The 11,359-nt window shown below is 42.8% G+C and overlaps 1 protein-coding gene across 2 annotated transcripts in view; it reads left to right on the top strand.

Moving 5' to 3' along the window:
* Nucleotides 1-10,126, top strand: part of LOC120977518 (cytochrome P450 2F2-like) — a 76,780-nt gene extending 66,654 nt beyond the window's left edge. Inside the window, exons 6-10 of one of the 2 annotated variants that reach the window (XM_040405507.1) lie at nucleotides 6,472-6,648; nucleotides 6,743-6,884; nucleotides 6,978-7,162; nucleotides 7,257-7,398; nucleotides 9,671-10,125. In XM_040405507.1, coding sequence (XP_040261441.1) covers nucleotides 6,472-6,648; nucleotides 6,743-6,884; nucleotides 6,978-7,162; nucleotides 7,257-7,398; nucleotides 9,671-9,867 — 843 coding nt within the window. In that variant the 3' untranslated portion in view covers nucleotides 9,868-10,125. Of the gene's footprint in view, nucleotides 1-6,471; nucleotides 6,649-6,742; nucleotides 6,885-6,977; nucleotides 7,163-7,256; nucleotides 7,399-9,670 lie in introns of both variants that reach the window. The other variant, XM_040405508.1, reaches the window with a different exon arrangement.
* The last annotated feature ends 1,233 nt before the right edge of the window (nucleotides 10,127-11,359 follow it).

Genomic DNA, 11,359 nt, shown 5'->3' on the forward strand with positions numbered 1-11,359 from the left:
TTTAATTTTTTTTTACGGTGGTCACCTGAGGGGTTAGGTCATGTGATATTTTTATAGAGCCGGTCGATACGGACACGGCGATACCTAATATGTATACTTTTTTTTTATTTATGTAAGTTTTACACAATGATTTCATTTTTGAAACAAAAAAAATCATGTTTTAGTGTTTCCATAGTCTAAGAGCCATAGTTTTTTCAGTTTTGGGGCCTATCTTGTTTGGGGCCTATCAGTTTTGGGGCCTATCTAGTTTGGGGCCTATCTTGGGTAGGGTATGATTTTTGCGGGATGAGATGACGGTTTGATTGTTACAATTTTGGCGAAAGTACGACTTTTTTGATCACTTTTATTACCTTTTTTGGGAAGTAAGGTGGGAAAAATTTCAATTTCATCATATTTTTTTATTTTTTTTATGGCGTTCACCGTTTGGGTAAAGTAACATGACCGTTTTATAGATCAGGTCGTTACGGACGCGGCGATACAAAACATGTGTAGGGAATTTTTATTTTTTTCATTTTTAATCAGTGATAAATGTGTTTTTTGATTTTTACTTTATTTTCACTTTTTTTTTGACCCAGACCCACTTGGTTCTTGAAGATCCAGTGGGTCTGATGTCTGTATAATACAGTACAGTACAATATATATTGTACTGTACTGTATTTTACACTTTGTCTGAACAGATCTATGCCTTTTAGCACAGATCTGTTCAGCACCATGGACAGCAGGATGCCTGAGACGGCGTCCTGTTGCCATGGGAACCTTCCCCGTCTGCTCAGTAGTGGTCAGAACTGCGCAGACGGGGAAGGGTAAGGACGGGGCTGTCGGGGGGCTGTCTGGGGGCTCTATCCCTCTCCATCGGGGGGCTGCAAAGGCACAGCAGCCCCCCGATGGGAGAGGGAGGGAGCTCCCTGAGCTGTTAACCTTTTCCATACAGCGGTCCGTACGGACCGCGGTATGGAAAGGGTTAAACGGCTGACATCGCATCGCAGATGTCAGCCGTTTATACCAGGGTGTCAGCAATGTGCTGGCACCCTGGTATACCCACTAACCACCAACGATTATTCAAGGGGAGGCGGGCGGGGGATTGCGATCCCGCCTGCCGCACTGCCCGCCTCCCGCACCGCCCGCAACCCTCCCCCTGCACCTCCCACCGGGCTAAAATCACTCAGGGGTGCAGGGGGGGGATACAGATAAACTTTAGGAATACTAAAGTCTCTGATCCTCGCGGTCAGGGACCGCGGGGATCAGAAACTGCAGAAATCGCAGCAAACGGAATTGACCTGCGGTTTGCAGCGATCGCTGACATGGGGGGTCACGGGATTCCCCCGCGCATTTAGCCTAGGTGCCTGCTCAATGATTTGAGCAGGCACCGGGTTCCGATCACTGCCAGCCGCACGACAGTGATCGAAAATACACAGTACGTACATGTACGCCCTGTGTCCTTAAGTACCAGGGCACAAGGGCGTACCTGTACGCCCTATGTCCTTAAGGGGTTAAGTACTTTGCCCAAAATGGGTGTTTTTTTTAGTAACAGAATATGACAGCAGTATATAACGCTTGAATTTCACACCTACAGATGCAGCAAGGGCTGTAAAATTTAGTATTTTTACCCAAAAGGGTGTTTTTTAAAACCCAGAAAAATAAAACTGTATTTATAGCTTAAATGGCACAATGCCTAATGCGGCAGAGGCCCAAGATGGAGATTATTGTCAAAAATGGGTGTTTTTTTTAAAGCCAGAAAATTATTGAAGTATTTCAAGCTTGTTTTTAACAATCACAGATGCAGCAAAGGCTGCAATATTAAGTATTTTGCCCAAAATGGGTGTTTTTTTTTACTAACAGAATATGGCAACAGTATATAACGCTTGAATTTCACAAGTACAGATGCAGCAAGGGCTGTAAAATTGAGTATTTTGCCCAAAAATTTTGTTTTTTAAAACCCAGAAAATTATAGCTGTATTTTTAGCTTAAATTGCACACTAACTAATGCTGCAAAGGCACTAGATGTAGGATATTGCCAAATATGGGTGTTTTTTTAAACCCAGATTATTATTGCAGTATATCAAGCTTGGATTTCAATGTCAAAAAAGCACATATGCAGTGCTGGTGCACTGAGCTAGCATAAAATGGCTGCCGATGCCCACCTAACTAACAGACGGATAAAAGTTATTTTTCTCTGTCACTGGGCTCAGGGCAGGGTAAAAAGATTGTGCATTGCACCCACACAACTAAATCTATGTAGATCGCTTAGTTCAATTGCAGTTCTGATTAAAGTTTCTTTCCTATTCTCTCCCTCACAGCAGCAGCATCCTCTCCCTACACTAGTAACAGCAGAGTGACGTGCAGCGCTACGTGACTCCAGCTTAAATAGAGGCTGGGTCACATGCTGCACTGGCCAATCACAGCCATGCCAGTAGTAGGCATGGCTGTGATGGCTTCTAAGGGCACAGAGTTAAACGCTTGTTGATTGGCTGCTCTGCAGCCTTTCAAAAAGCGCCAAGAAATCGTCGAAGACCGAACCCGAACTTTTACTGAAATGTTTGGGTTCGGGTCCGGGGTCCAAAAATCCTAAAGTTCGGTACGAACCCGAAGTTTACAGTTCTGGTTCGCTCAACCCTAGTCATTGTGCCACTCAGTGGCCTTCTCCTGATACTGCCAACTCCAGACTCGGTCATTGTGGCCTCCTCATACTGCTGCCAACTCCAGACTCCTTCATTATGCCACTCGGTGGCCTCCTCATACTACTGCCACCTGAAGACTCTGTCATTGTGCCACTTGGTAGCCTCCTCATACTGCTGCCACCTCCAGATTCTGTCATTGTGCCTCTCGATGGCCTCCTCATACTGTTGCCAACTCCAGACTCGGTCATTGTGCCACTCGGTGGCCTTCTTGTGATGCTGCTGCTGCCGCCACCTCCAGACTCTGTCATTGTGCCACTCGGTGGCCTCCTCATACTGCTGCCACCTCCAGACTCTGTCATTATGCCACTCGATGGCCTCCTCATGCAGCCAACTCCAGACTCATGCCACTCGTAGTGTAGATAACAAATATTCTAATCGTGAATTTTTAGCGCGAATATTGGCACTTCGAGAATTCGCGAATATCTAGAATATAGTGCTATATCTTCGTAATTGCGAATATTCTAGATTTTTTTTTTCATCAGTACCCATGATCCCTCACTGCTTCTTGCTTGAGGGCTAATAAGAAGGCTGCAATATCTTTGACTTTAGGAGTAGTGTTGATCGCAAATTTTCGTATTGCAATTATTTTTTTCGAATTATCCGATTGCCGATTTTCGCAATCAAGAAAATAATTACTGGAGATCACGAATTCTTGAATATATGATGAATATTTACCCAAATATTCGCAAAATATTGCAAATTCGAATATTGCCCCTGCCGCTCATCACTGGCCACTCGGTGGCCTCCTCATACTGCTGCCAACTCCAGACTCTGTCGTTGCGCCACTCGGTGGCCGTCTCCTGATGCTGCCAATTCCAGACATGGTCATTGTGCCACTCAGTGGCCTCCTCATACTGACGCCGCCTCCAAACTCTGTCATTGTGCCACTCGGTGGCCTTCTCCTGATGCTGCCAAATCCAGACTCGGTCATTGTGCCACTCGGTGGCCTCCTCATACTGATGCCAACTCCAGATCCTGTCATTGGGCCACTCTGTGGTCTCCTCATGCTGCTTCCACCTCACTACACTGCGTGCAGAATTATTAGGCAAATGAGTATTTTGACCACATCATCCTCTTTATGCATGTTGTCTTACTCCAAGCTGTATAGGCTCGAAAGCCTACTACCAATTAAGCATATTAGGTGATGTGCATCTCTGTAATGAGAAGGGGTGTGGTCTAATGACATCAACACCCTATATTAGGTGTGCATAATTATTAGGCAACTTCCTTTCCTTTGGCAAAATGGGTCAAAAGAAGGACTTGACAGGCTCAGAAAAGTCAAAAATAGTGAGATATCTTGCAGAGGGATGCAGCACTCTTAAAATTGCAAAGCTTCTGAAGCGTGATCATCGAACAATCAAGCGTTTCGTTCAAAATAGTCAACAGGGTCGCAAGAAGCGTGTGGAAAAACCAAGGCGCAAAATAACTGCCCATGAACTGAGAAAAGTCAAGCGTGCAGCTGCCAAGTTTGGCCATATTTCAGAGCTGCAACATCACTGGAGTGCCCAAAAGCACAAGGTGTGCAATACTCAGAGACATGGCCAAGGTAAGAAAGGCTGAAAGACGACCACCACTGAACAAGACACACAAGCTGAAACGTCAAGACTGGGCCAAGAAATATCTCAAGACTGATTTTTCTAAGGTTTTATGGACTGATGAAATGAGAGTGAGTCTTGATGGGCCAGATGGATGGGCCCGTGGCTGGATTGGTAAAGGGCAGAGAGGTCCAGTCCGACTCAGACGCCAGCAAGGTGGAGGTGGAGTACTGGTTTGGGCTGGTATCATCAAAGATGAGCTTGTGGGGCCTTTTCGGGTTGAGGATGGAGTCAAGCTCAACTCCCAGTCCTACTGCCAGTTTCTGGAAGACACCTTCTTCAAGCAGTGGTACAGGAAGAAGTCTGCATCCTTCAAGAAAAACATGATTTTCATGCAGGACAATGCTCCATCACACGCGTCCAAGTACTCCACAGCGTGGCTGGCAAGAAAGGGTATAAAAGAAGAAAATCTAATGACATGGCCTCCTTGTTCACCTGATCTGAACCCCATTGAGAACCTGAGGTCCATCATCAAATGTGAGATTTACAAGGAGGGAAAACAGTACACCTCTCTGAACAGTGTCTGGGAGGCTGTGGTTGCTGCTGCACGCAATGTTGATGGTGAACAGATCAAAACACTGACAGAATCCATGGATGGCAGGCTTTTGAGTGTCCTTGCAAAGAAAGGTGGCTATATTGGTCACTGATTTGTTTTTGTTTTGTTTTTGAATGTCAGAAATGTATATTTGTGAATGTTGTGATGTTATATTGGTTTCACTGGTAAAAATAAATAATTGAAATGGGTATATATTAGTTTTTGGTTAAGTTGCCTAATAATTATGCACAGTAATAGTCACCTGCACACACAGATATCCCCCTAAAATAGCTTAAACTAAAAACAAACTAAAAACTACTTCCAAAAATATTCAGCTTTGATATTAATGAGTTTTTTGGGTTCATTGAGAACATGGTTGTTGTTCAATAATAAAATTAATCCTCAAAAATACAACTTGCCTAATAATTCTGCACTCCCTGTATTATGTCATAGGTCCACTCTGTGGATTTCTCATGCTGTTCCTATCCTCTCCACTTCATAACTGGTCCACTATTTTTGCTTTCGGCCTGGCTGACATCATCATTTATTTGACCTTTCTTCTGATCTGTCAGAAGGAATGAAAAATGAGACACACAACGGATCCTGTCTGTGTAGCAGCTGTAGGGCCTGTATGGTCCCATCAGAATTGACTTTTGATTTGGTAGCCAAAAGCAGGAGTGGGTACAAAACACTGAAGACATGCAACTATTCCATCAGAGAAAGGGCAAATTAATCAATGACGTAAACACAAACTTACTGCTGACACCCTCTCCACTCTCTTGGGGGGCTCTACTTGTATAAGCGTTTAATAGAGCAGGTTCTGCAGACATCTATGTGAAATCAGCTGACAAGGGTGTAAAAGGACTGCGCATCTTCTTGACGCAAACATCGACCTGTAACGCTGAGTTGATACTTCAGTTATTTGGTCAGTTTTGGCCCCTAGACTGCCCAAATAAGTGAAGTATGCAGTGATTCTAAGAGCGACTCCTGTCATCTCCATGTCATACTGACTATTATTTCACTACCATAGCAGACTCCCTATGTGTATTACTGCAAGGCACAGTGTTCTACAACCCTTTAAAGGCTCTCTGCAGCCCAGAAATTACAGTTTTTTTTAAACTTAATTTGCCACAAATTAATTCGGATCAAAGCGAGTCTTTACGAAAAATTCTGCTAACCGGCCGAATCGAATTTTTCAAAAATTCACTCATCTCTACTCTTGACTTATCAGTGTGTGCAGAAAAAAGATCTGTCAAGAGGTAGACTGAGTAGTGTACAGAGTGACTAGCTGTCCTGGAACCAACTAAAAGGCCTTTCCTCCTAAGCATACGGTGTAAGTGGACTGGTGGGCCAAAGGGGACAAGTTCAAAAGCACAGTATGATTCTCCCTTTTCCAAAATGAAGTTAAGTATACCAGAGTTTACAAGGGGTTCTCCAGGACTACAAACAGATGGCTGCTTTCTCCCCAACACAGCACCACACCTGTTCATGGGTTATGCCTGGGATTGACCCTTTAACATGTCAGGAATCCTGTATTGTGAGCTACTGTTCTCTGCTGCTGCAGTTAATATTGATGACCCCTGCTTCTTTACATGTATGTACGTAGTATTGTGAGACACTTCATAGTTTATTTATACTTTTTTGGTTATTGTTCTTATTTTAGCTTTATAACATATTCCCGAATGTCATGAAATACATACCTGGACCTCACCATAAAATCATGGAAAACTTTAAATTCATGACAGACTATATCAAAAAGAGGATGGAGGAAAACATGAAGACTTTGGACAGTAATAACCCAAGGGATTTTATAGACTGTTTCTTGATCAAAATGGAGAAGGTACAAACAAAGTCAAATGACTGTCCGATAGATGTTCTCAAGCACTACTATCTATCATTGCATCTTCTTCTCCACATCTTTTCTTTAAAAACAGGAAGGGAAGAATAAAGAAGAATTCTTCAATCCAAATACATTGGTGATGTGCTCTATGATCTTGTTCTTTGGTGGGACAGAAACAGTCAGCCTTACTCTGAGATATGTACTGTTAAATCTCATGAAACAACCCGAAATAGCAGGTACAGTATGTAGACTGCTTAAGGTTCAACATCTGATAACCTTAAAAAAATTATATATTAAAAAATGTTTTTTTTTCATCCCCCCCCCCCCAGAGAAGCTTTACAGGGAGATAGACAATGTAATTGGTCAACGTCCACCAAATTTTGAGGACAGACTCAATATGCCTTACACAGAAGCTTTCATAAATGAGGTCCAGAGATATGGCGATGTAGTACCCTTGAGTCTTCCCCATGAATTGACTGTGGATGTTGAGATTCGCAATTATAAATTGAAGAAGGTAAACATTAACTTGGGGTAAGGAAAACAAATAAAAAAATGACAATGCAAAAAATTTACTGATCAATTTCTTTTCAATATATTCTCACCCATAGGGAACAATGTTCACTCCCGTGCTGACGAGTGTACACTTTGACAAAGCAAAGTTCAATAATGCTGAGAACTTTGACCCCAAAAACTTTTTGGATGAAAATGGTAAAGTTCTAAAGAAAGATTCCCTTATGCCATTTTCCACAGGTGAGTATGAAATTGAACCAGATGCAAAATTGGGTGGATTATACGATTAATGAGGACTTGTCCACTCTCCTGAACTTTTTTAGCGAATACTTGGATTCCCCTGTAAAATATTAATTTGGAGCACTTGGTGCCTTCCTCTGTAATTTTGCTTGTCAATATCAAGGGTCTCACAGAGACATTCTCAGCACAGATTTGACAAGTTTTATCGTGCCAGAATACATGGCGCATTAACCAAGGGAAATGTTCTCTATGAACTTCCCTTTCATCTTTCATCTTTGCAGTCCTCATAGGGATTACTTAATACTGCATTCTTTCAGTACCTTCAACTCCAACATGCTTTTTAATCCACAGTTTAGATCCCCCCCTAGGAGTCATTGGTATATTCCACACTTTGGTCTCCTGACTTGTTGAAGCCACACATTTATGAGTTATTACACTTCAGTGTAACTAAGCCATTTGATACAGTCCTAGCTAAATGGATGGAAGATCTGCCCAGACTGAGTGATAGGGACTGGGAGAAAGTTGTGGATTCCTCTCTACCTATTATTTTAGACACTGGTCTTAATAAACCCCTAAACCTCTTCATAACTTTGGCGTATCCTCCCCCAGTTCTAAATGTAAGATAGCTTCCAAACTGTCTTACATTAAGACCTTTTTCTACACCTGAAACAGGCGTACAGTATTTTAGCTTAATTCATGACCCCCCAAGTTTTTTTCTTTTTCAATGTTCACACAGTTCCCCCCTTTTTTTTCACTTTCGAAAAACTCGAATTTTGCATGGACATAAGTTTTCAGACTCTTTGCTATAAGAATTGCTCTTGGGGACCTCCTATTTCTCTTTATCATCTTTGAGATGTTTTTTTACACCTTGATAGGAGTCACCTGCGCTAAAATAAGATGATTGGACATAATTTGAAAAGACAGAGCCCTGTCTGTATAAGGTCTCACAGCTGACAATGCATATCAGAGCAAAAATCAAGCGATGAGGAGGAAAGAACTGCCCATAGAGCTCAGACACAACCATGACTCTTCCTAAATCTGGCCAACCCTACCAAACTAAGAATCAGCAGAGATGGGTCTTGGTAAGAGAGGTGACAAAGAACCCAATGGTCCCTCTGGATGAGCTACAAAGATCCTGGGAAAAACTTCCAGAAGGTTAACCATCATGGGCTTTATGGGAGAATGCCAGAAAGAAGCCTCTCCACAGTAAAAGGCCCATGAAAGCCCATCTGGAGAAATGCACCTAAAATACTTTTTTGTGAAAAACATAACTTATTGGTCTGATGAAACGACAATTTAAATTTTTAGCCTAAATTCTAAGCGGCATGTCTCGAACAAACCATGCACTGCTCATTACCTGCCTAAAACTATCCCTACAATAGAGCATGGTGGTGGAACCATCTTGCTGTGGGTTGTTTTTCAGCAACTGGGACAGATTGACAGGTTTGAGGGAAAGCTGATTAGAGGAAAGTACAGAGATATTTATAATGAAAACCTGATCCAGGGTGCTCTGGACCTCAGACTGGGTCAACGGTTCACCTTCTAACAAGGCAATGACGATATGTGCACAGCCAAGACAACATAGTGGTGACTTGGGGAATACCCTGTCAATGTCCTTGAGTGGCCCAGCCAGAGCCTTGACTTGAACCCAACTGAATATCCTGAATATCCCAACTGAACACTGACAGTTCACATCCAACCTGACACAACTTGAGAGTATCTGCAAATAAAAATGGCAGAAAATCCCCAAATTCAGGTGTGCAAATCTTGTTGCATCATACCCAAGAAGACTGGATGCTGTAATCGCTGCCAAAGGGACTTCAACTAAGTCCTGAGTAAAGGGTCTGAATACTTGTGTCAATGCAATATTTTTGTTTTTTTCAATAAATCAGATTTCAACCATTCTGCCTTGTTTTCACGTTGTTATTATGGAGTATTGAGTGCAGAATGATGGGGAAAACTTGATTTATTTGTTATTTTAGCACAAGGCTGCAACATAAAATGTGGAGAAAGTGAGTGTCTGAAAACTTTCCAAATGCACTGTATAAGATCCTATATACATATTGTGACACCAATGCAGGATTGGTGGTGGAAGGGAGGTACTGTATATTTCCTGTGAGAGTTTTCCACCTGCTACTTCACATAGGAGAGGAATCTTGGGAAAATATACCTCCCTTCCACCACCAATCCTGCATTGGTGTCACAATATATACAGCACATATATCACCTATTGCAGATACTCCTTTATGTATTCACTAACATGTCTTTTTAGGTAAGAGAATTTGCCCGGGCAAGAACTTGGCACTTATGGAGCTCTTCATTTATATCACAACACTATTGCAGAACTTCACAATCAAGTCACCCATGCCACCTGAAGAGATCTCAGTAGATCCAGTTGCGATTGGACTTGGAAATATCCCTCCCAACTTTGAGATAATGTTCATACCCCGTACAGGTTCTCAAGCGTAACATAATAATGTCATACCTGTACCTGGTATGGATCTGAGCGATAATGTAATTTGGAAGACGTTCATGAGTGCAGGAATCAACTTGGTGAAAGGGAAGAGTCAAAATATTCCAATTCTTTCTTAAAGGGAGTCTGTCACCAAAATATCATCATGTGCGCTGCTTACATAGTGCTGTAGTACAAATAAACTTGATGTAAATGGTACCTTTGCTATTTTCTTCTGTTTTTCATGAACAGCAAAAACTTGGTTTTATTGATATGCAAATGAGGGCTTGCAAGTGCCCAGGGGTGGTGTTCGGCCAGTAAGTGCCCAGGGGTGGTGTTCGGCCAGTAAGTGCCCAGGCCGCTCTGCTTTCTCCGTGCATAACTTCTCTCTAACCCCTCGTCTGGCCCGACCTGTAATCCCTACGTCATGCTGTTGAGTCGCAGAGATCCCGTGTGTGCGCAGTTCGCTGCCGGGCCCGGCGCCAGTTATCCCTAGTGCAGACATCCCAACCTGCAAAAACTCATTTCAGGGAGGTTTTCTTTCACAAACTTTTTATTACATTTTCCAGACATATGCAGTATCTGCACACTTTGCTCTATGGTGTGGAGGACTGGTCTCATTACCCTGCCCCAAATTATCATATTTATGTATATGATTAAAGGGGTTCTGTCACCACCTATAAGCCCTGTGAGCTAAACATATGCTCATGTCCAGGGTAGCATTCTGATTTCTAAGGTGGCCTTATAAAAGCTATTTGTGGCTTTATTCTGCGGAAAAACAGGTTTTACTAACCTGTCAATCATTGAATTAAGGTGCCCAAGCAGGGGAGGTCTGTGGATGCATGGTGCCCAGCCGCACGCATCGCCATTCGTGCCCAGCGCCGCCTCTCCCTCCCTCCCGCTTTGAGATCCCGCGCGTGCGCACAGGCTCAGCCTGATGCGCCATTGCGGACTGCTGGCATCGGCTTCTTCTTGCACTGTGCGCACGCGCCGAGAAGGGGACACTGCTACAGGTTGCCAGAAAGGTTTACTGCGAGTAAACTAGAGATGGGAAGTTCGGATCTTTCACATGAATCGGTTCATTTGAATCAGTTCATTCAAATGAACCGATTCATGAATCGAATCTTCGGTTCATTCGCTGAGCTGACAAGAAGCAAGTTAACCGAAGCTTAGGTTGCGCAATGCGCATGCGCGGATGCTTCGATTCACTTGCTGACTCGCTGAGTCGGCTCTTGGTCTAAAACCCTGTGTGTAATTATCTACCCCACTGTAGGAAAAAAACATTTAACACTGGGGTAAATAATAAATTAAAATGGAGGGTTAAATGTGTAAATGTATTAAAAAAAATACATCTCTCTCAATAGTTCTATAGCTACTGAATGAGACAGAAGAAGGGATGCCTTTAACATATATATCTCCTTGAGAAGCCAATTTGACCCTAAAGGGTTAATTCAACCTGTAATCTAAACTCTGTGTCCTGTCACTTCTCTTATCTCTCTGCTCTGCTAT

Source organism: Bufo bufo, chromosome 8 (assembly GCF_905171765.1).
Source record: "Bufo bufo chromosome 8, aBufBuf1.1, whole genome shotgun sequence".
NCBI classification, from domain to species: Eukaryota; Metazoa; Chordata; class Amphibia; order Anura; family Bufonidae; genus Bufo; species Bufo bufo.